This window comes from Maylandia zebra, linkage group LG8 (genome assembly GCF_041146795.1).
Source record: "Maylandia zebra isolate NMK-2024a linkage group LG8, Mzebra_GT3a, whole genome shotgun sequence".
Classification (NCBI taxonomy): domain Eukaryota; kingdom Metazoa; phylum Chordata; class Actinopteri; order Cichliformes; family Cichlidae; genus Maylandia; species Maylandia zebra.
Genome location: NC_135174.1, coordinates 28,594,593 through 28,616,496, shown reverse-complemented (window position 1 = coordinate 28,616,496; position 21,904 = coordinate 28,594,593). Strand labels below are relative to the sequence as shown.

The window sequence follows — 21,904 nt, the reverse complement described above, 5'->3', positions numbered from 1 at the left end:
GAAGCATATTTCATAATTAGAACATATTTTTTCCACAGTACAAAACATAAATATATATTTTTAAAAGATTGTCATTTGTCTCCCATGATATATGTTTCAGATGATGAAGCATAAAGGATGGTCCAGTTTATAAAGATAAAGGAGGTAATAAAGGAAGCACTACTCTTTAGTATTTAGAGAATTTCACCCTGTTTTGATGACTGCTGTGCAGACAAAGATTACTTCACTTGCTTAGGAATTTTCCTAAGGAAAATTCAGTCATCCATCCACAATGCCGTTTGATTAGTAAAGATAAAAACTTTTCATTATGAAAGTGAATTCGGTAAAGGTCACATTTGATGAGATGTACACTCAATATAATCTGAGTTTCATGGGTGGAGTCATACATTGCTTTTTTAAAAAATTTTACTGGCTTCAAGATTAAACTGCAATAAAAATGTCAAATTATGTTTTATTTGTACAATAATAAATAAAACTATTCATATTAGCTCCAGGTGCAATATTTAAATATTATACACTTGAAGGGACCATCGGTCATAACCCAACAAATTAAATGTTTGTGATTCTGAAATGGCTTTTTGCATGAGGGTTCAAATAATGATAAAGAGTTAAAGCAAGAGACAAACACAGTTGCCCGATGGCCAGCCAAAGATACTGACGTAACATTTCTTTGTAATGATGTCAAACAGCCTGAAATTGGAAAACTATTCATCAGTTAACTATTTATTTAATATATTTTGTTCAGCTTATATTTAAAGTAGATAAGACACAAAACAGAAAATAAATGAAAAACAGTGAACCTGATCTGGCTGTATGTTGTCCTCAAACTAAAATGACTTCTTAGGATTTCTTTCGCCACAAAGACTGTTTTGCATGAATCGGAACTGGAGGTTAATTTTACTTTTTAAACTTTAACAATTATTTCTTCGTTCATTCCTCAGGAATCTTTTTGCGTCAGGAAAAAAACGGCTCTAGGAACCTTCTATTATACCGTGTTGTAAAGGGGAACAAAAAAAATGTTGGACTGACGGGCAGGAAGCTGTCCGTCCTGAGACTGTGCGGAGCTTCCAGACGAGTTTTCACCCTCTCACCAGGGAAGCCTGCGGTGCCGAATAATAATTAGAATCGTTTTTATGGTATAACGAGGTTTTGAGACACTGAGACGGTAACATTTCTAATTTAGCACAATAAATAAAACCGGGCGTCAGCTATCGCCGCCAAACGAGCAAAAACATGAAGGAGGAAAAGAAATACACGTTGGGGTCACCTCCTCCACCGGGACATAGCTGAAGAGGACTCACGTGTTTTCTGCTGGATAGGTACTTTATTCCCAGTAGAGTCAGCAGCCACACGGTCATGGATACGGCCAGCACAAGAGGGCTTTTACACAAAAATATAGACCTGCTACCTGGACTAGAATTTAATTTTTAAAAGTTAACCTGACAAAGGACCCAGAGCTGCTCTAAGGTATTGGCAGTAACAGTGATACAGTGAATTCATAACGTTTTGCAACTCTTGCCAGATCATCTCAGTTTAATCTAACATTTGCACTTTGACAGATGCACCAAGAATAACACAGAGTTAATAGTTTGGTGCACAGACCGGAGGAGTCATGGATATATCCATCGAACTTCTGATTGGTAATTGAGCCCCTCTACTGCCTGAGAATGAATGAGTAAATGTTCGGGTGGCTCATTTGTGTCATTGCAGCTTGCACCTGAAAATCACAAGTGGAGTTTCAATGTCTCGATTAAAGATCCTCCAACCGGACGACCCCAAAGGTCTCAGGTTGTGTCCCCTTGTATCTGCATCAGCTACATCAGGTTTGGCAGAAGCACAGGCAGGTGGGTGACCTTCATTTGTTTCATTAACATGTAACTCATTCTCTTGATCAAACAGCAGAAACTAAATTATAAAACACAACAATTAGTGTGTAATGATGCTGTATTCAGGTATTTGGTAACCACTTCAGAGGTTCATGGACAAGAGGATAAAATCTGAAGTTAGTAAAGAAGGTAAAGCTCCAGAAACACTTGGAGCTTGTCTTTATGGTCCATGAAACTGAAATTTATGAGCCAGGATTAGCTGTGTGAGTCCAGTGTGAGTAATTTCTTTACTTAGTGCACTAACACAGTGTGTGAGACGATGTGCTTTGGTTTATGTTCTCGACCACTTCTCACTGAAGAGAATGCATAGTTATAGATAAATAAAGATTTTATTAATGCTACTCTGGGGAAATTCACAGCACTAGGCTCAGAAAGAAAATGTGAATTAGATATACTAGAAAAATAGTGTAAGGAAATTGCACAAAATGCAGTAATGCAGTCGGTAGTAACTGATCATTACTAAATGTGTACAGCGCATTGTGTTCTGCGTCCTGATTGGCTCTAGACCATTGTCAATCAATCTCGTACCGTGTCTCCTGTACCGTACAGAATGCATTCGGCTTGTCAAAGTCTTCGATCAAAAACACAACAATGTAGACAAAACGTTTTTCACCGTCAAAGGCAGCCGCGGGTGCCTTTGGTTTCATTCTATAATACTGGACTTATTTTTCTACGAAGGTTTGAACTTTGAGAGTGTTTAAACAAGAGAGAAAAGTGTGAACATGTTCATGCCTGCCTGAGAAAAGTGTATAAAGCGTGTAGTGAGGGGTTTTACAGCCTTAAAAGATCTATACTAATTGTAAAAAAGAAAGTTGGCTACTTCGCAGATTTCACATATCACGGGTTATTTTTTAGAACGTAACTACGGCGATAAACGAGGGACCACTGTACTTTACTGTTTTTGTGCTAACATTGTTTCTACAAGCTGTTGAATCATATAGGATGTAGCTAGTTTTTCCACACACAGCTTAAACACACTGCTTCTGCAGTTTGGCTTAGTTTTTGTTCAGTAAATAATGACATTGTGTCATATGTTAGAAGGCTGTGCTTAAATGATTTTAGAACCTTGTAGAGAGCAGATGATTTTTTGTTTTTGTTATGTCTTGATGTGTAATACCGTAGAACAGGGATGTCAAACGTATTTTATATCAGGGGCCACATACAGCCCACTTTTATCCTAAGTAGCCCAGACCTGTGACACTCAGCTTTCTGTCAATAAAGAACTTCTGCATTTAAATGTTTTTTTCACACGATAAAGAAAATTAATAATTGACATATGAAATTATCTTGCGGGCCAGATATAATTGTATCGTGGGCTGGATGTGGTCCATTGGCCGTAAGTTTGACATCCCTGACTTAGAACTAGAATTCTCGAACTAAAAATGCATAGCTCCCAGCTTCCTGTGATGCACCTGTAATGTGTGTTTTCTGCAGATGTCCAGCAGATGTTGCCAGTTAAAGAAGAGGTTCCCTCGATCCCCAGTCTGGACCAGCAGGACATAGGCCACATCCACATAAAGGAGGAGCAGGAGGAACTATGGACTGGTCAGGAAGGAGAGCAGCTTAATGGTCTGGGTGCTGTTACTTTGAAGACTGAAGATGAGGAAGAGAAACCTCAAGTCTTAGAGCTTCACCAAGAACCAGCTGAAGATAACAAAGACACACCGACTCCAGCCAGCTGCTCACACAAGCAGATAAAAGGAGAACCTGGTGGAGAGCTCTGTGGAGGACCAGAACCTACCAATACTTCATATCTAAACAGTCTTTTACAACCAAATACTGATGGAAAAGCTTCAGACTATTTCGAGAATGAAGTCACTGTTGATGAGGATGATGATGATTGGCAAGAGCCTTTGTCTGGACCTGAAAGTGAAAGTAGTGATTGGAAGGAGAGCATGAAACATGACTCAGGTGTAAAGAGTGATAATGTGGGACATATCTCTGCCAAACAACCGCTCAGCTGCTCTGAGTGTGGTAAACGCTTTCAGTACAAAGGGTATCTTCAGAGACATTATTCAACACATCATTCAGGAAAAAAAACTTCCAGCCATTTGGTTAATAGAGTGAAGGAAAGTGTTGAATTGCAGACAAAAGTCCACGGTGGAGAGAAACCATTTGGCTGCAGTGTTTGTGGACAAAGATTCAATCAAAATGCAAATCTTAAGACTCACATGAGAGTCCACACAGGGGAAAAACCGTTTACTTGTAGCATTTGTGAAACTAGATTTAGACAGCAGTATAGTCTGGATAGGCACATGAGAATCCACACAGGCGAAAAACCTTTTAGTTGTGGTGTGTGTAGTAAAAGATTTTTACAACTGGGGGATCTGAAGAGACACAGAAGTGTCCATACGGGAGAGAAGCCTTTCGATTGTAATGTTTGTGGTAAAAGATTTACTCAGAGGATTCATTTCAAGACACATCTGAGTGTTCACACGGGTGAGAAGCCATTTGGTTGCGACATTTGTGGTAAAAGATTTAATCGAGTGGGCAATCTGAAGACACACAAAAGAATCCACACAGGAGAGAAACCATTCAGCTGTGAATTTTGTAGTAAAAGGTTTTCACAACAAGGTGTTCTGAAGAGACACAGGAGCATCCACACAGGGCTGAGCCCGTATGCTTGTGATCTTTGTGGTAAACGGTTTAATTATAACAAAAATCTTAACAGGCATATGATAATTCACACAGGAGACAAACCATTTGGCTGTGACATTTGTAATAAAAGATTTTTACAATTAGGGGATTTAAAGAGGCACATGAGAGCACACACAGGAGAATAATTACTTTCATGTTGTGGGGTTAGTGGGAAAGGATTTATCCTAAGAGGGAAATGCAAATCCCCAAAAGTTGATTCTATTCATCTGGACGTAGCGTTTTCAGTGGGAGCAACATTTCGTCACTCATCCAAGTGACTTCTCCAGTCTCAGCTGGCTGCAGGTTTCCCCAACCTTATAAACAGTGCATTTGCACAATGACCGAAACTAGCACCACTGTGAATCCCAAAATACTGAAGAAGTCACTTGGATGAGTGATGAAAAGTTTTGTCCAGATGATCACAATCAACCTTTTGAGATTTACATACCTGGATGACTGAGCATGCATCGAGACAAGAAAATGTGAAGAGACAACAGAGATTGTACTGTACAGTAATCTGATCACAAGATGGAAAATGTATATTAAACAATCCATAGCTTTTGTCCCTCTGATAATTGCAAATAGTAATCATCTGTATCATCTTAGTCCAACATCAGGAATATGTTTTCACATTAACGTATATAGCTTTTTTTCTTTCACCTCCTAGGACCTGGCGTCCACATATGTGGACATCACATTTTGTATTTATACTCAATTTTGCTCTAAAAATGAATATCCTCATATGTGGCTCTTATTTTTCTAAGAAACAAAAATCAGGTAAAAAACATAATCTGGTAATCCTCTGTTTTTACATTCATCGGGTCCCAATCAGCCCAAATATCAAAGAGAAATCAAAAAAGCATGCCATGGAAGAGTTCAGGTCTTAGAAGGTTAAATCTGTCATTATGAGGCTGTTGTGTTCGTATTTTGTAACAGTGTCATTTTTTCTGTCTGTTAGTTTTTAAATTTGTTCCCTGTGAATTTCAATTTGATTGCTGCAACTTGTCAGGAATTTCCCCACACTAAACCAGATTTGGTTTACCACATTGACACTTCAAACTTTGGTGTGGCTCAGGGAGCACAGTGTTTTAGTGCCCTCTATTGTCCAGCAGTCTGTGCATGATAAATAAAATATTTTTAATAGTTTTCTTTGGGTTTTTCTTTCTTTCTATTAATCCAGATGATGTGTCATTTTTATTTGATTGATGATAAAAAGGTTGTAATGACCTGGACCCTGAAAAGTGCACAGGAATGATTATATTGATAAAAGAGGCTTAAGGATTGACACCACAGACTAAACTATGAACACTGATCCGGGAAAAGCAGGACTGATACGTCTGAGAGCGTTTGCAGTTAAATTCCTCCTCTTGTGGGATCAGTGTCTGTTTAGAAAAAAAACAGCTATGGGTAAGAATGAAATGACAGAACTTGACTCTCTCTAACGGCTTGAAAACTTCACAAGAAATACTTAACTTCATTAAAGAAACTTTACTTCTGCATCAACCTTTGGAAAGGTAAGACTTGTGTTGGTGAGATTAAGCCATGTTAACATGGCTTTTACTATTTAATATTCTCTAAAAGAGTAAATTCAATTTTCAGGTTAAGGTCGTAATACATTCTAATGGTTAGCACTCTGGACTCTGAATCCAGCGATCTGAGTTCAATTCTCAGTGGAACCTCATTTGGCTTTCTAGCACTTTGCTCCACAGGTACATTAACACACGCTAGCATCAGAGTTTAGACCAGGGGCCCGTTCTTCGTACCTCGCTAAGTAAGTTAGCTGGATTAGATTGTTGACGATTTCGCGTGATCTTGGATCGTTCGGTTCCCCGAAGCTCATCCGGGACTTGCTGTCATAGCAACAGAGCCGTAAGCGTAAACCTGCTCGGGAGCAGGTTTACTTTATGTAAACAGGATTAGATCGCGGCCACGCAGGTATGTCCGCTTCATTTATACGAAAGCAACAGCGATATTCCACCACTGTTTCACCATAAACAAATAACATCAATGTAACTAAAGATAATGCAGCACTTGATCCTTTTATTGATTTCACACAGATACATACAGGTCATTTCCTAAAAAAGGGAAATGTACTATTAACATTCTATTACATGTATGTGATTATTACAGATGTAATTCATATTTCAGAGTAGTAATTGGAAATCACTTCGTGTAATCAAGATGAGAGACCACGGCTATAAAAGCGAAGGTGGATTTGGGAAGCCTGTCGCAGCCATGTCCTGTCCGTAAACGCGAGCCACCCATTGCGGAAGGTGCAAGATTGATAAGGAGAGTTTTCAGAATTCAGCGTATATTGCGGGATAGACAGGATCCTTTAGCTCAGCGCGACAGTGTGCTCATAGAGAGATATCGATATTCCCGTGAGGGTATTATTTACTTAACCAACTTGTTGACGAGGGGGTGCAGGACCACCACCTGTCTTTTTTTGCTCTGCCCTTTTCTTGGTTGCTGTTATAAACAAACAGATTATTTCAGGGTCTCTTTCCAAGAGACTAAAAGCAATATAAGTGATAAATATTACCATTCTGTAGAATATTCTTATATTTCACTTTTACTTGTTCCCATGTTCTAGTGGGTCCTGTTGTGGCTCTAATGTGAAAGGGGATATAATATAACATATTATAATATAATGTAATATAATTTTGGATAATATAGTGTGATATGATAAATCTACCCTACCGCCTACTGGTGTTGTCCAGAGGGGCCGATGGCGCGATATGGCAGCCTGGCTTCTGTCAGTCTGCCCCAGGGCAGCTGTGGCTACAACCGTAGCTGCCTCCACCAGTGTGTGAATGTGAGAGTGACTGAATAGTGGCATTGTCATGCGCTTTGGGTGCCTTGAAAAGCGCTACATCAATCCACTCCATTATTATTGTCATCATTAAATTACTTACGAGTTTAATTTGTCAGCAACTTTCTGCCAGCCCTCTCTCCTTGCTTTTGCAGCCTTTGCAGTGTTCCCTTGCGTTTTAATTAAAATCTGAAACTCCTGAAATCCCTCACTCAAGAGTTCTTGCTCTGCTGCCGAAAAATACCGAGCGCGATCCTTCGACATTTTCGCCGACCAATCAGAGGGTTGCCGATCAATGTTTCTACTCTCGATGCGTAGCCCCTGTTAAGCCACCCAGTGATCTCACATTACTTCATCCAGCTATACTAATCGTCAACAACAGGTGTGTTCGGAGAACCGGCTTAGCGAGCTCACGGGTAGCGCGATGATTTGATCTCGGATGTAGTAAGCGACGTACGAAGAACGGGCCCCAGGAGTGGGCAATCTCAGTCCACGAGGGTCGGTGACACTGCAGGTTTTAGATGTGTTCTCGAACCAAAACAGCTGACTTAAATGGCTAAATAAGCTCCTCAAAATGTCCTGAAGTTCTCGAGAGGCCTGATAACGAACTAATCATGTGATTCAGGTGTGTTGACCCAAGGTGAGATCTAAAACCTGCAGGGCCCTTGTGTACTGAGATTGCCCAACCCTGGTCTAGAAAGTTAAAGAGCAAGTTAGTGGCCCAGTCAGTTCCACTCCTCTTGTGTTGGCTGATCTCATCATCTCAGTGAAACCTCATCTTCATGCTGCACCAAACCTCGCTCATGCTCTTCTGCTGCACTTTCCACTTCAGCTTCCTGCTGTATCGTTCATTAGCCACCTTGACTCAAGTCAACTTTTCCTCTTGCACTCTTCCCACTTCCAATCCCTTTGCCACCTCTGAAGGCCCCGATCTTCTTCTTGACAAGCTCTTTGATGTCCTTTGTTTGGCTAGCACACAACCTACAGAAGACAAAACCAAGAGACTTAATTCTCAATAGGGATGCAAGTAAAACAGAGAAAATGCTGGACAAGCAGAGTTGTCTAAAGAGTGAATATCAATTCCCTTGTAACCAAAGAAGGAAAAGACCCATGTTTCCGCCCGGTTTCGGACCGGGGACCTTTCGCGTGTGAGGCGAACGTGATAACCACTACACTACGGAAACCCTGAAAGACAGCTTGTTTGGCTTTCCAATGTGTCTCACTGAGTAATCTCGCACTCTGACAAATTTGGTGACATGTTCCTATCATGGCCTTGAAGTAAAAGGAGCCATGGAGAAGAGACAGACGCACTCTAGCAAGGAGTCTGAACTGTAGTCTCCATGTGAGGCTCACTTAAACTTTGGACATTTAGGAGTTCACTAAAGCAAGCACAGCTCAACATATGCTGCCCTAAGAACCCCAGAACCTCTGGCAGCAGAACTGTTGCCTAAAGCGCCCATTTGTTTCATTGCCTTGGGCATTGGCTGAAAATAGGCCCAAGTCCTGTGCAGGCCACCTAGAGCCAGTCATTTCCAAGAGCTTAGTCTGTGCCTCCATCTTCAGGAAATATAGCGACTGGAGATTTGTTGATTTGTGTGAAGTCTGTGGAGTTTGCAGAAATTTGGGCCATAGACAACTCTTTAGCAAGACGAGCATCCAAAGGTTACAGATGTCAGAGACCTGAACCAGATTTGAGTACTTTCTCTTGTCTGTGTCCCAAACAGCAGTAGAACCCCACAAGTTCAAGCAGTGCCTGCAGTCAGACACTTTTATATCAGGACGCATAAGCAAAGACGCATGCTTCCGCCCGGTTTCGGACCGGGGACCTTTCGCGTGTTAGGCGAACGTGATAACCACTACACTACGGAAACTGAGCTTGCGTACCCCGTAGTAATTAAAGGAGCATTTCAATGCTTTCTTACATTTGTGGACTTTTATGACAGATCATGTAGGACTATTGAGAAGGAGGGAACTCCCATTTGTGTCATTCTTCAAGCACTCCCCCACTTATGGCTGTATTGACAATGCAAATTGTGATCTCAAGATTGCATCTCTTGTCATGGGAGCTGATCTTCTGGTTGACAAGCTCTTTGATGTCCTTTGTTTGGCTAGCACACAATCTACAGAAGACAAGACCAAGAAACTTATTTGTCAGTAGGGACGCACGTAAAACAGAGAAAATGCTGCACAAGCAGTGTTCTCTTGGACTAGCATCTCTTCTGATGGGAGCTCTTTCTGAGAAGACCTTTTCGACTTGTGAGCGCACAGGTGGAATTCATGTTTCTTCAAGCCCATTATAGGACTAGATTATTAGATTGACTAGGATCTGGTGTGCGATTAAGGTGTGTGTGGTCATTGCAGGTAAAAGGCAGAACAGAGAAGGAAATTGCTCACTCCCCGTCGGGGAATCGAACCCCGGTCTTCCGCGTGACAGGCGGAGATACTGTCCACTATACTAACGAGGACCTCTGAAGCACTGCAATGGTCACGTCAAGCTGCGATTCGCAGCAGGTATGACAGGTAAAATTTGGCTGGCCGTGTAGAAATCCCCATCGGTTTACCAGGAACTACACTTTTATGCCTGTTTGACACAGATCTTTTGTGTGCTTCAGGCAGGGTTCCATGGTGTAATGGTTAGCACTCTGGACTCTGAATCCAGCGATCTGAGTTCAAGTCTCAGTGGAACCTCATTTGGCTTTCTAGCACTTTGCTCCACAGGTACATTAGCATTAGCACACGCTAGCATAAGAATCTAGTCAGTTGAAGAGCAAGTTAGTGGCCCAGTCAGTTCCACTCCTCTTGTGTTGGCTGATCTCATCTGCACATGGTCTTCATGCTGCACCAAACCTCGCTCATGCTCTTCTGCTGCACTTTCCACTTCAGCTTCCTGCTGTATCGTTCATTAGCCACCTTGACTCAAGTCAACTTTTCCTCTTGCACTCTTCCCACTTCCAATCCCTTTGCCACCTCTGAAGGCCCCGATCTTCTTCTTGACAAGCTCTTTGATGTCCTTTGTTTGGCTAGCACACAACCTACAGAAGACAAAACCAAGAGACTTAATTCTCAATAGGGATGCAAGTAAAACAGAGAAAATGCTGGACAAGCAGAGTTGTCTAAAGAGTGAATATCAATTCCCTTGTAACCAAAGAAGGAAAAGACCCATGTTTCCGCCCGGTTTCGGACCGGGGACCTTTCGCGTGTGAGGCGAACGTGATAACCACTACACTACGGAAACCCCGAAAGACAGCTTGTTTGGCTTTCCAATGTGTCTCACTGAGTAATCTCGCACTCTGACAAATTTGGTGACATGTTCCTATCATGGCCTTGAAGTAAAAGGAGCCATGGAGAAGAGACAGACGCACTCTAGCAAGGAGTCTGAACTGTAGTCTCCATGTTAGGCTCACTTAAACTTTGGACATTTAGGAGTTCACTAAAGCAAGCACAGCTCAACATATGCTGCCCTAAGAACCCCAGAACCTCTGGCAGCAGAACTGTTGCCTAAAGCGCCCATTTGTTTCATTGCCTTGGGCATTGGCTGAAAATAGGCCCAAGTCCTGTGCAGGCCACCTAGAGCCAGTCATTTCCAAGAGCTTAGTCTGTGCCTCCATCTTCAGGAAATATAGCGACTGGAGATTTGTTGATTTGTGTGAAGTCTGTGGAGTTTGCAGAAATTTGGGCCATAGACAACTCTTTAGCAAGACGAGCATCCAAAGGTTACAGATGTCAGAGACCTGAACCAGATTTGAGTACTTTCTCTTGTCTGTGTCCCAAACAGCAGTAGAACCCCACAAGTTCAAGCAGTGCCTGCAGTCAGACACTTTTATATCAGGACGCATAAGCAAAGACGCATGCTTCCGCCCGGTTTCGGACCGGGGACCTTTCGCGTGTTAGGCGAACGTGATAACCACTACACTACGGAAACTGAGCTTGCGTACCCCGTAGTAATTAAAGGAGCATTTCAATGCTTTCTTACATTTGTGGACTTTTATGACAGATCATGTAGGACTATTGAGAAGGAGGGAACTCCCATTTGTGTCATTCTTCAAGCACTCCCCCACTTATGGCTGTATTGACAATGCAAATTGTGATCTCAAGATTGCATCTCTTGTCATGGGAGCTGATCTTCTGGTTGACAAGCTCTTTGATGTCCTTTGTTTGGCTAGCACACAATCTACAGAAGACAAGACCAAGAAACTTATTTGTCAGTAGGGACGCACGTAAAACAGAGAAAATGCTGCACAAGCAGTGTTCTCTTGGACTAGCATCTCTTCTGATGGGAGCTCTTTCTGAGAAGACCTTTTCGACTTGTGAGCGCACAGGTGGAATTCATGTTTCTTCAAGCCCATTATAGGACTAGATTATTAGATTGACTAGGATCTGGTGTGCGATTAAGGTGTGTGTGGTCATTGCAGGTAAAAGGCAGAACAGAGAAGGAAACTGCTCACTCCCCGTCGGGGAATCGAACCCCGGTCTTCCGCGTGACAGGCGGAGATACTGTCCACTATACTAACGAGGACCTCTGAAGCACTGCAATGGTCACGTCAAGCTGCGATTCGCAGCAGGTATGACAGGTAAAATTTGGCTGGCCGTGTAGAAATCCCCATCGGTTTACCAGGAACTACACTTTTATGCCTGTTTGACACAGATCTTTTGTGTGCTTCAGGCAGGGTTCCATGGTGTAATGGTTAGCACTCTGGACTCTGAATCCAGCGATCTGAGTTCAAGTCTCAGTGGAACCTCATTTGGCTTTCTAGCACTTTGCTCCACAGGTACATTAGCATTAGCACACGCTAGCATAAGAATCTAGTCAGTTGAAGAGCAAGTTAGTGGCCCAGTCAGTTCCACTCCTCTTGTGTTGGCTGATCTCATCTGCACATGGTCTTCATGCTGCACCAAACCTCGCTCATGCTCTTCTGCTGCACTTTCCACTTCAGCTTCCTGCTGTATCGTTCATTAGCCACCTTGACTCAAGTCAACTTTTCCTCTTGCACTCTTCCCACTTCCAATCCCTTTGCCACCTCTGAAGGCCCCGATCTTCTTCTTGACAAGCTCTTTGATGTCCTTTGTTTGGCTAGCACACAACCTACAGAAGACAAAACCAAGAGACTTAATTCTCAATAGGGATGCAAGTAAAACAGAGAAAATGCTGGACAAGCAGAGTTGTCTAAAGAGTGAATATCAATTCCCTTGTAACCAAAGAAGGAAAAGACCCATGTTTCCGCGCGGTTTCGGACCGGGGACCTTTCGCGTGTGAGGCGAACGTGATAACCACTACACTACGGAAACCCTGAAAGACAGCTTGTTTGGCTTTCCAATGTGTCTCACTGAGTAATCTCGCACTCTGACAAATTTGGTGACATGTTCCTATCATGGCCTTGAAGTAAAAGGAGCCATGGAGAAGAGACAGACGCACTCTAGCAAGGAGTCTGAACTGTAGTCTCCATGTGAGGCTCACTTAAACTTTGGACATTTAGGAGTTCACTAAAGCAAGCACAGCTCAACATATGCTGCCCTAAGAACCCCAGAACCTCTGGCAGCAGAACTGTTGCCTAAAGCGCCCATTTGTTTCATTGCCTTGGGCATTGGCTGAAAATAGGCCCAAGTCCTGTGCAGGCCACCTAGAGCCAGTCATTTCCAAGAGCTTAGTCTGTGCCTCCATCTTCAGGAAATATAGCGACTGGAGATTTGTTGATTTGTGTGAAGTCTGTGGAGTTTGCAGAAATTTGGGCCATAGACAACTCTTTAGCAAGACGAGCATCCAAAGGTTACAGATGTCAGAGACCTGAACCAGATTTGAGTACTTTCTCTTGTCTGTGTCCCAAACAGCAGTAGAACCCCACAAGTTCAAGCAGTGCCTGCAGTCAGACACTTTTATATCAGGACGCATAAGCAAAGACGCATGCTTCCGCCCGGTTTCGGACCGGGGACCTTTCGCGTGTAAGGCAAACGTGATAACCACTACACTACGGAAACTGAGCTTGCGTACCCCGTAGTAATTAAAGGAGCATTTCAATGCTTTCTTACATTTGTGGACTTTTATGACAGATCATGTAGGACTATTGAGAAGGAGGGAACTCCCATTTGTGTCATTCTTCAAGCACTCCCCCACTTATGGCTGTATTGACAATGCAAATTGTGATCTCAAGATTGCATCTCTTGTCATGGGAGCTGATCTTCTGGTTGACAAGCTCTTTGATGTCCTTTGTTTGGCTAGCACACAATCTACAGAAGACAAGACCAAGAAACTTATTTGTCAGTAGGGACGCACGTAAAACAGAGAAAATGCTGCACAAGCAGTGTTCTCTTGGACTAGCATCTCTTCTGATGGGAGCTCTTTCTGAGAAGACCTTTTCGACTTGTGAGCGCACAGGTGGAATTCATGTTTCTTCAAGCCCATTATAGGACTAGATTATTAGATTGACTAGGATCTGGTGTGCGATTAAGGTGTGTGTGGTCATTGCAGGTAAAAGGCAGAACAGAGAAGGAAACTGCTCACTCCCCGTCGGGGAATCGAACCCCGGTCTTCCGCGTGACAGGTGGAGATACTGTCCACTATACTAACGAGGACCTCTGAAGCACTGCAATGGTCACGTCAAGCTGCGATTCGCAGCAGGTATGACAGGTAAAATTTGGCTGGCCGTGTAGAAATCCCCATCGGTTTACCAGGAACTACACTTTTATGCCTGTTTGACACAGATCTTTTGTGTGCTTCAGGCAGGGTTCCATGGTGTAATGGTTAGCACTCTGGACTCTGAATCCAGCGATCTGAGTTCAAGTCTCAGTGGAACCTCATTTGGCTTTCTAGCACTTTGCTCCACAGGTACATTAGCATTAGCACACGCTAGCATAAGAATCTAGTCAGTTGAAGAGCAAGTTAGTGGCCCAGTCAGTTCCACTCCTCTTGTGTTGGCTGATCTCATCTGCACATGGTCTTCATGCTGCACCAAACCTCGCTCATGCTCTTCTGCTGCACTTTCCACTTCAGCTTCCTGCTGTATCGTTCATTAGCCACCTTGACTCAAGTCAACTTTTCCTCTTGCACTCTTCCCACTTCCAATCCCTTTGCCACCTCTGAAGGCCCCGATCTTCTTCTTGACAAGCTCTTTGATGTCCTTTGTTTGGCTAGCACACAACCTACAGAAGACAAAACCAAGAGACTTAATTCTCAATAGGGATGCAAGTAAAACAGAGAAAATGCTGGACAAGCAGAGTTGTCTAAAGAGTGAATATCAATTCCCTTGTAACCAAAGAAGGAAAAGACCCATGTTTCCGCCCGGTTTCGGACCGGGGACCTTTCGCGTGTGAGGCGAACGTGATAACCACTACACTACGGAAACCCCGAAAGACAGCTTGTTTGGCTTTCCAATGTGTCTCACTGAGTAATCTCGCACTCTGACAAATTTGGTGACATGTTCCTATCATGGCCTTGAAGTAAAAGGAGCCATGGAGAAGAGACAGACGCACTCTAGCAAGGAGTCTGAACTGTAGTCTCCATGTTAGGCTCACTTAAACTTTGGACATTTAGGAGTTCACTAAAGCAAGCACAGCTCAACATATGCTGCCCTAAGAACCCCAGAACCTCTGGCAGCAGAACTGTTGCCTAAAGCGCCCATTTGTTTCATTGCCTTGGGCATTGGCTGAAAATAGGCCCAAGTCCTGTGCAGGCCACCTAGAGCCAGTCATTTCCAAGAGCTTAGTCTGTGCCTCCATCTTCAGGAAATATAGCGACTGGAGATTTGTTGATTTGTGTGAAGTCTGTGGAGTTTGCAGAAATTTGGGCCATAGACAACTCTTTAGCAAGACGAGCATCCAAAGGTTACAGATGTCAGAGACCTGAACCAGATTTGAGTACTTTCTCTTGTCTGTGTCCCAAACAGCAGTAGAACCCCACAAGTTCAAGCAGTGCCTGCAGTCAGACACTTTTATATCAGGACGCATAAGCAAAGACGCATGCTTCCGCCCGGTTTCGGACCGGGGACCTTTCGCGTGTTAGGCGAACGTGATAACCACTACACTACGGAAACTGAGCTTGCGTACCCCGTAGTAATTAAAGGAGCATTTCAATGCTTTCTTACATTTGTGGACTTTTATGACAGATCATGTAGGACTATTGAGAAGGAGGGAACTCCCATTTGTGTCATTCTTCAAGCACTCCCCCACTTATGGCTGTATTGACAATGCAAATTGTGATCTCAAGATTGCATCTCTTGTCATGGGAGCTGATCTTCTGGTTGACAAGCTCTTTGATGTCCTTTGTTTGGCTAGCACACAATCTACAGAAGACAAGACCAAGAAACTTATTTGTCAGTAGGGACGCACGTAAAACAGAGAAAATGCTGCACAAGCAGTGTTCTCTTGGACTAGCATCTCTTCTGATGGGAGCTCTTTCTGAGAAGACCTTTTCGACTTGTGAGCGCACAGGTGGAATTCATGTTTCTTCAAGCCCATTATAGGACTAGATTATTAGATTGACTAGGATCTGGTGTGCGATTAAGGTGTGTGTGGTCATTGCAGGTAAAAGGCAGAACAGAGAAGGAAACTGCTCACTCCCCGTCGGGGAATCGAACCCCGGTCTTCCGCGTGACAGGCGGAGATACTGTCCACTATACTAACGAGGACCTCTGAAGCAGTGCAATGGTCACGTCAAGCTGCGATTCGCAGCAGGTATGACAGGTAAAATTTGGCTGGCCGTGTAGAAATCCCCATCGGTTTACCAGGAACTACACTTTTATGCCTGTTTGACACAGATCTTTTGTGTGCTTCAGGCAGGGTTCCATGGTGTAATGGTTAGCACTCTGGACTCTGAATCCAGCGATCTGAGTTCAAGTCTCAGTGGAACCTCATTTGGCTTTCTAGCACTTTGCTCCACAGGTACATTAGCATTAGCACACGCTAGCATAAGAATCTAGTCAGTTGAAGAGCAAGTTAGTGGCCCAGTCAGTTCCACTCCTCTTGTGTTGGCTGATCTCATCTGCACATGGTCTTCATGCTGCACCAAACCTCGCTCATGCTCTTCTGCTGCACTTTCCACTTCAGCTTCCTGCTGTATCGTTCATTAGCCACCTTGACTCAAGTCAACTTTTCCTCTTGCACTCTTCTCACTTCTAATCCTGTTGCCACCTCTGAAGGCCCCGATCTTCTTCTTGACAAGCTCTTTGATGTCCTTTGTTTGGCTAGCACACAACCTACAGAAGACAAAACCAAGAGACTTAATTCTCAATAGGGATGCAAGTAAAACAGAGAAAATGCTGGACAAGCAGAGTTGTCTAAAGAGTGAATATCAATTCCCTTGTAACCAAAGAAGGAAAAGACCCATGTTTCCGCCCGGTTTCGGACCGGGGACCTTTCGCGTGTGAGGCGAACGTGATAACCACTACACTACGGAAACCCCGAAAGACAGCTTGTTTGGCTTTCCAATGTGTCTCACTGAGTAATCTCGCACTCTGACAAATTTGGTGACATGTTCCTATCATGGCCTTGAAGTAAAAGGAGCCATGGAGAAGAGACAGACGCACTCTAGCAAGGAGTCTGAACTGTAGTCTCCATGTTAGGCTCACTTAAACTTTGGACATTTAGGAGTTCACTAAAGCAAGCACAGCTCAACATATGCTGCCCTAAGAACCCCAGAACCTCTGGCAGCAGAACTGTTGCCTAAAGCGCCCATTTGTTTCATTGCCTTGGGCATTGGCTGAAAATAGGCCCAAGTCCTGTGCAGGCCACCTAGAGCCAGTCATTTCCAAGAGCTTAGTCTGTGCCTCCATCTTCAGGAAATATAGCGACTGGAGATTTGTTGATTTGTGTGAAGTCTGTGGAGTTTGCAGAAATTTGGGCCATAGACAACTCTTTAGCAAGACGAGCATCCAAAGGTTACAGATGTCAGAGACCTGAACCAGATTTGAGTACTTTCTCTTGTCTGTGTCCCAAACAGCAGTAGAACCCCACAAGTTCAAGCAGTGCCTGCAGTCAGACACTTTTATATCAGGACGCATAAGCAAAGACGCATGCTTCCGCCCGGTTTCGGACCGGGGACCTTTCGCGTGTAAGGCGAACGTGATAACCACTACACTACGGAAACTGAGCTTGCGTACCCCGTAGTAATTAAAGGAGCATTTCAATGCTTTCTTACATTTGTGGACTTTTATGACAGATCATGTAGGACTATTGAGAAGGAGGGAACTCCCATTTGTGTCATTCTTCAAGCACTCCCCCACTTATGGCTGTATTGACAATGCAAATTGTGATCTCAAGATTGCATCTCTTGTCATGGGAGCTGATCTTCTGGTTGACAAGCTCTTTGATGTCCTTTGTTTGGCTAGCACACAATCTACAGAAGACAAGACCAAGAAACTTATTTGTCAGTAGGGACGCACGTAAAACAGAGAAAATGCTGCACAAGCAGTGTTCTCTTGGACTAGCATCTCTTCTGATGGGAGCTCTTTCTGAGAAGACCTTTTCGACTTGTGAGCGCACAGGTGGAATTCATGTTTCTTCAAGCCCATTATAGGACTAGATTATTAGATTGACTAGGATCTGGTGTGCGATTAAGGTGTGTGTGGTCATTGCAGGTAAAAGGCAGAACAGAGAAGGAAACTGCTCACTCCCCGTCGGGGAATCGAACCCCGGTCTTCCGCGTGACAGGCGGAGATACTGTCCACTATACTAACGAGGACCTCTGAAGCACTGCAATGGTCACGTCAAGCTGCGATTCGCAGCAGGTATGACAGGTAAAATTTGGCTGGCCGTGTAGAAATCCCCATCGGTTTACCAGGAACTACACTTTTATGCCTGTTTGACACAGATCTTTTGTGTGCTTCAGGCAGGGTTCCATGGTGTAATGGTTAGCACTCTGGACCCTGAATCCAGCGATCTGAGTTCAAGTCTCAGTGGAACCTCATTTGGCTTTCTAGCACTTTGCTCCACAGGTACATTAGCATTAGCACACGCTAGCATAAGAATCTAGTCAGTTGAAGAGCAAGTTAGTGGCCCAGTCAGTTCCACTCCTCTTGTGTTGGCTGATCTCATCTGCACATGGTCTTCATGCTGCACCAAACCTCGCTCATGCTCTTCTGCTGCACTTTCCACTTCAGCTTCCTGCTGTATCGTTCATTAGCCACCTTGACTCAAGTCAACTTTTCCTCTTGCACTCTTCCCACTTCCAATCCCTTTGCCACCTCTGAAGGCCCCGATCTTCTTCTTGACAAGCTCTTTGATGTCCTTTGTTTGGCTAGCACACAACCTACAGAAGACAAAACCAAGAGACTTAATTCTCAATAGGGATGCAAGTAAAACAGAGAAAATGCTGGACAAGCAGAGTTGTCTAAAGAGTGAATATCAATTCCCTTGTAACCAAAGAAGGAAAAGACCCATGTTTCCGCCCGGTTTCGGACCGGGGACCTTTCGCGTGTGAGGCGAACGTGATAACCACTACACTACGGAAACCCCGAAAGACAGCTTGTTTGGCTTTCCAATGTGTCTCACTGAGTAATCTCGCACTCTGACAAATTTGGTGACATGTTCCTATCATGGCCTTGAAGTAAAAGGAGCCATGGAGAAGAGACAGACGCACTCTAGCAAGGAGTCTGAACTGTAGTCTCCATGTTAGGCTCACTTAAACTTTGGACATTTAGGAGTTCACTAAAGCAAGCACAGCTCAACATATGCTGCCCTAAGAACCCCAGAACCTCTGGCAGCAGAACTGTTGCCTAAAGCGCCCATTTGTTTCATTGCCTTGGGCATTGGCTGAAAATAGGCCCAAGTCCTGTGCAGGCCACCTAGAGCCAGTCATTTCCAAGAGCTTAGTCTGTGCCTCCATCTTCAGGAAATATAGCGACTGGAGATTTGTTGATTTGTGTGAAGTCTGTGGAGTTTGCAGAAATTTGGGCCATAGACAACTCTTTAGCAAGACGAGCATCCAAAGGTTACAGATGTCAGAGACCTGAACCAGATTTGAGTACTTTCTCTTGTCTGTGTCCCAAACAGCAGTAGAACCCCACAAGTTCAAGCAGTGCCTGCAGTCAGACACTTTTATATCAGGACGCATAAGCAAAGACGCATGCTTCCGCCCGGTTTCGGACCGGGGACCTTTCGCGTGTAAGGCGAACGTGATAACCACTACACTACGGAAACTGAGCTTGCGTACCCCGTAGTAATTAAAGGAGCATTTCAATGCTTTCTTACATTTGTGGACTTTTATGACAGATCATGTAGGACTATTGAGAAGGAGGGAACTCCCATTTGTGTCATTCTTCAAGCACTCCCCACTTATGGCTGTATTGACAATGCAAATTGTGATCTCAAGATTGCATCTCTTGTCATGGGAGCTGATCTTCTGGTTGACAAGCTCTTTGATGTCCTTTGTTTGGCTAGCACACAATCTACAGAAGACAAGACCAAGAAACTTATTTGTCAGTAGGGACGCACGTAAAACAGAGAAAATGCTGCACAAGCAGTGTTCTCTTGGACTAGCATCTCTTCTGATGGGAGCTCTTTCTGAGAAGACCTTTTCGACTTGTGAGCGCACAGGTGGAATTCATGTTTCTTCAAGCCCATTATAGGACTAGATTATTAGATTGACTAGGATCTGGTGTGCGATTAAGGTGTGTGTGGTCATTGCAGGTAAAAGGCAGAACAGAGAAGGAAACTGCTCACTCCCCGTCGGGGAATCGAACCCCGGTCTTCCGCGTGACAGGCGGAGATACTGTCCACTATACTAACGAGGACCTCTGAAGCACTGCAATGGTCACGTCAAGCTGCGATTCGCAGCAGGTATGACAGGTAAAATTTGGCTGGCCGTGTAGAAATCCCCATCGGTTTACCAGGAACTACACTTTTATGCCTGTTTGACACAGATCTTTTGTGTGCTTCAGGCAGGGTTCCATGGTGTAATGGTTAGCACTCTGGACCCTGAATCCAGCGATCTGAGTTCAAGACTCAGTGGAACCTCATTTGGCTTTCTAGCACTTTGCTCCACAGGTACATTAGCATTAGCACACGCTAGCATAAGAATCTAGTCAGTTGAAGAGCAAGTTAGTGGCCCAGTCAGTTCCACTCCTCTTGTGTTGGCTGATCTCATCTGCACATGGTCTTCATGCTGCACCAAACCTCGCTCATGCTCTTCTGCTGCACTTTCCACTTCAGCTTCCTGCTGTATCGTTCATTAGCCACCTTGACTCAAGTCAACTTTTCCTCTTGCACTCTTCCCACTTCCAATCCCTTTGCCACCTCTGAAGGCCCCGATCTTCTTCTTGACAAGCTCTTTGATGTCCTTTGTTTGGCTAGCACACAACCTACAGAAGACAAAACCAAGAGACTTAATTCTCAATAGGGATGCAAGTAAAACAGAGAAAATGCTGGACAAGCAGAGTTGTCTAAAGAGTGAATATCAATTCCCTTGTAACCAAAGAAGGAAAAGACCCATGTTTCTGCCCGGTTTCGGACCGGGGACCTTTCGCGTGTGAGGCGAACGTGATAACCACTACACTACGGAAACCCCGAAAGACAGCTTGTTTGGCTTTCCAATGTGTCTCACTGAGTAATCTCGCACTCTGACAAATTTGGTGACATGTTCCTATCATGGCCTTGAAGTAAAAGGAGCCATGGAGAAGAGACAGACGCACTCTAGCAAGGAGTCTGAACTGTAGTCTCCATGTTAGGCTCACTTAAACTTTGGACATTTAGGAGTTCACTAAAGCAAGCACAGCTCAACATATGCTGCCCTAAGAACCCCAGAACCTCTGGCAGCAGAACTGTTGCCTAAAGCGCCCATTTGTTTCATTGCCTTGGGCATTGGCTGAAAATAGGCCCAAGTCCTGTGCAGGCCACCTAGAGCCAGTCATTTCCAAGAGCTTAGTCTGTGCCTCCATCTTCAGGAAATATAGCGACTGGAGATTTGTTGATTTGTGTGAAGTCTGTGGAGTTTGCAGAAATTTGGGCCATAGACAACTCTTTAGCAAGACGAGCATCCAAAGGTTACAGATGTCAGAGACCTGAACCAGATTTGAGTACTTTCTCTTGTCTGTGTCCCAAACAGCAGTAGAACCCCACAAGTTCAAGCAGTGCCTGCAGTCAGACACTTTTATATCAGGACGCATAAGCAAAGACGCATGCTTCCGCCCGGTTTCGGACCGGGGACCTTTCGCGTGTTAGGCGAACGTGATAACCACTACACTACGGAAACTGAGCTTGCGTACCCCGTAGTAATTAAAGGAGCATTTCAATGCTTTCTTACATTTGTGGACTTTTATGACAGATCATGTAGGACTATTGAGAAGGAGGGAACTCCCATTTGTGTCATTCTTCAAGCACTCCCCCACTTATGGCTGTATTGACAATGCAAATTGTGATCTCAAGATTGCATCTCTTGTCATGGGAGCTGATCTTCTGGTTGACAAGCTCTTTGATGTCCTTTGTTTGGCTAGCACACAATCTACAGAAGACAAGACCAAGAAACTTATTTGTCAGTAGGGACGCACGTAAAACAGAGAAAATGCTGCACAAGCAGTGTTCTCTTGGACTAGCATCTCTTCTGATGGGAGCTCTTTCTGAGAAGACCTTTTCGACTTGTGAGCGC

The 21,904-nt window shown here is 44.0% G+C and overlaps 1 protein-coding gene and 25 non-coding genes across 28 annotated transcripts; 7 read left to right on the top strand and 19 right to left on the bottom strand.

The window, feature by feature from the left end:
• Nucleotides 1-1,031: 1,031 nt before the first annotated feature.
• On the top strand, nucleotides 1,032-5,669 carry LOC143419910 (uncharacterized). Of its 3 annotated transcripts, none has more exons than XM_076887758.1 (3): nucleotides 1,032-1,319; nucleotides 1,711-1,844; nucleotides 3,321-5,669. In XM_076887758.1, exons 2-3 carry the CDS (start codon nucleotides 1,742-1,744, stop codon nucleotides 4,667-4,669), a joined length of 1,452 nt encoding a protein of 483 aa, XP_076743873.1. In that variant the 5' UTR covers nucleotides 1,032-1,319; nucleotides 1,711-1,741; the 3' UTR covers nucleotides 4,670-5,669. The 3 variants fall into 3 exon arrangements, with proteins under 3 accessions (XP_076743873.1, XP_076743872.1, XP_076743871.1); XM_076887757.1 differs by having other exon boundaries at nucleotides 1,032-1,467; XM_076887756.1 differs by having other exon boundaries at nucleotides 1,032-1,467; nucleotides 1,560-1,844.
• A 2,777-nt stretch (nucleotides 5,670-8,446) lies between these two features.
• trnav-cac (transfer RNA valine (anticodon CAC)) lies at nucleotides 8,447-8,519 on the bottom strand. The gene has a single exon. It is a non-coding gene; the product is annotated as a tRNA-Val (tRNA).
• A 614-nt stretch (nucleotides 8,520-9,133) lies between these two features.
• trnav-aac (transfer RNA valine (anticodon AAC)) lies at nucleotides 9,134-9,206 on the bottom strand. Its single transcript has one exon. It is a non-coding gene; the product is annotated as a tRNA-Val (tRNA).
• Nucleotides 9,207-9,728: 522 nt separating this feature from the next.
• Nucleotides 9,729-9,800, bottom strand: trnad-guc (transfer RNA aspartic acid (anticodon GUC)). Its single transcript has one exon. It is a non-coding gene; the product is annotated as a tRNA-Asp (tRNA).
• Nucleotides 9,801-9,951: 151 nt separating this feature from the next.
• trnaq-cug (transfer RNA glutamine (anticodon CUG)) lies at nucleotides 9,952-10,023 on the top strand. Its single transcript has one exon. It is a non-coding gene; the product is annotated as a tRNA-Gln (tRNA).
• Nucleotides 10,024-10,497: 474 nt separating this feature from the next.
• On the bottom strand, nucleotides 10,498-10,570 carry trnav-cac (transfer RNA valine (anticodon CAC)). The gene has a single exon. It is a non-coding gene; the product is annotated as a tRNA-Val (tRNA).
• A 614-nt stretch (nucleotides 10,571-11,184) lies between these two features.
• On the bottom strand, nucleotides 11,185-11,257 carry trnav-aac (transfer RNA valine (anticodon AAC)). The gene has a single exon. It is a non-coding gene; the product is annotated as a tRNA-Val (tRNA).
• A 522-nt stretch (nucleotides 11,258-11,779) lies between these two features.
• On the bottom strand, nucleotides 11,780-11,851 carry trnad-guc (transfer RNA aspartic acid (anticodon GUC)). Its single transcript has one exon. It is a non-coding gene; the product is annotated as a tRNA-Asp (tRNA).
• A 151-nt stretch (nucleotides 11,852-12,002) lies between these two features.
• Nucleotides 12,003-12,074, top strand: trnaq-cug (transfer RNA glutamine (anticodon CUG)). Its single transcript has one exon. It is a non-coding gene; the product is annotated as a tRNA-Gln (tRNA).
• Nucleotides 12,075-12,548: 474 nt separating this feature from the next.
• trnav-cac (transfer RNA valine (anticodon CAC)) lies at nucleotides 12,549-12,621 on the bottom strand. Its single transcript has one exon. It is a non-coding gene; the product is annotated as a tRNA-Val (tRNA).
• Nucleotides 12,622-13,235: 614 nt separating this feature from the next.
• trnav-uac (transfer RNA valine (anticodon UAC)) lies at nucleotides 13,236-13,308 on the bottom strand. Its single transcript has one exon. It is a non-coding gene; the product is annotated as a tRNA-Val (tRNA).
• Nucleotides 13,309-14,053: 745 nt separating this feature from the next.
• Nucleotides 14,054-14,125, top strand: trnaq-cug (transfer RNA glutamine (anticodon CUG)). Its single transcript has one exon. It is a non-coding gene; the product is annotated as a tRNA-Gln (tRNA).
• Nucleotides 14,126-14,599: 474 nt separating this feature from the next.
• On the bottom strand, nucleotides 14,600-14,672 carry trnav-cac (transfer RNA valine (anticodon CAC)). Its single transcript has one exon. It is a non-coding gene; the product is annotated as a tRNA-Val (tRNA).
• A 614-nt stretch (nucleotides 14,673-15,286) lies between these two features.
• Nucleotides 15,287-15,359, bottom strand: trnav-aac (transfer RNA valine (anticodon AAC)). The gene has a single exon. It is a non-coding gene; the product is annotated as a tRNA-Val (tRNA).
• Nucleotides 15,360-15,881: 522 nt separating this feature from the next.
• Nucleotides 15,882-15,953, bottom strand: trnad-guc (transfer RNA aspartic acid (anticodon GUC)). Its single transcript has one exon. It is a non-coding gene; the product is annotated as a tRNA-Asp (tRNA).
• Nucleotides 15,954-16,104: 151 nt separating this feature from the next.
• On the top strand, nucleotides 16,105-16,176 carry trnaq-cug (transfer RNA glutamine (anticodon CUG)). Its single transcript has one exon. It is a non-coding gene; the product is annotated as a tRNA-Gln (tRNA).
• A 474-nt stretch (nucleotides 16,177-16,650) lies between these two features.
• trnav-cac (transfer RNA valine (anticodon CAC)) lies at nucleotides 16,651-16,723 on the bottom strand. Its single transcript has one exon. It is a non-coding gene; the product is annotated as a tRNA-Val (tRNA).
• Nucleotides 16,724-17,337: 614 nt separating this feature from the next.
• On the bottom strand, nucleotides 17,338-17,410 carry trnav-uac (transfer RNA valine (anticodon UAC)). Its single transcript has one exon. It is a non-coding gene; the product is annotated as a tRNA-Val (tRNA).
• Nucleotides 17,411-17,932: 522 nt separating this feature from the next.
• On the bottom strand, nucleotides 17,933-18,004 carry trnad-guc (transfer RNA aspartic acid (anticodon GUC)). The gene has a single exon. It is a non-coding gene; the product is annotated as a tRNA-Asp (tRNA).
• A 151-nt stretch (nucleotides 18,005-18,155) lies between these two features.
• On the top strand, nucleotides 18,156-18,227 carry trnaq-cug (transfer RNA glutamine (anticodon CUG)). Its single transcript has one exon. It is a non-coding gene; the product is annotated as a tRNA-Gln (tRNA).
• A 474-nt stretch (nucleotides 18,228-18,701) lies between these two features.
• On the bottom strand, nucleotides 18,702-18,774 carry trnav-cac (transfer RNA valine (anticodon CAC)). The gene has a single exon. It is a non-coding gene; the product is annotated as a tRNA-Val (tRNA).
• A 614-nt stretch (nucleotides 18,775-19,388) lies between these two features.
• Nucleotides 19,389-19,461, bottom strand: trnav-uac (transfer RNA valine (anticodon UAC)). The gene has a single exon. It is a non-coding gene; the product is annotated as a tRNA-Val (tRNA).
• A 521-nt stretch (nucleotides 19,462-19,982) lies between these two features.
• trnad-guc (transfer RNA aspartic acid (anticodon GUC)) lies at nucleotides 19,983-20,054 on the bottom strand. The gene has a single exon. It is a non-coding gene; the product is annotated as a tRNA-Asp (tRNA).
• A 151-nt stretch (nucleotides 20,055-20,205) lies between these two features.
• On the top strand, nucleotides 20,206-20,277 carry trnaq-cug (transfer RNA glutamine (anticodon CUG)). The gene has a single exon. It is a non-coding gene; the product is annotated as a tRNA-Gln (tRNA).
• A 474-nt stretch (nucleotides 20,278-20,751) lies between these two features.
• trnav-cac (transfer RNA valine (anticodon CAC)) lies at nucleotides 20,752-20,824 on the bottom strand. The gene has a single exon. It is a non-coding gene; the product is annotated as a tRNA-Val (tRNA).
• Nucleotides 20,825-21,438: 614 nt separating this feature from the next.
• trnav-aac (transfer RNA valine (anticodon AAC)) lies at nucleotides 21,439-21,511 on the bottom strand. Its single transcript has one exon. It is a non-coding gene; the product is annotated as a tRNA-Val (tRNA).
• Nucleotides 21,512-21,904: the final 393 nt, after the last annotated feature.

What these genes read in the sequence shown, in the direction of transcription:
- LOC143419910 (XM_076887758.1), top strand. Translation starts at nt 1,742, where the DNA reads ATGTCTCGATTAAAGATCCTCCAACCGGACGACCCCAAAGGTCTCAGG. An exon ending in TTTGGCAGAAGCACAGGCAG is followed by an intron (nt 1,845 to 3,320) that starts GTGGGTGACCTT and finishes TGTTTTCTGCAG; the next exon opens with ATGTCCAGCAGATGTTGCCA.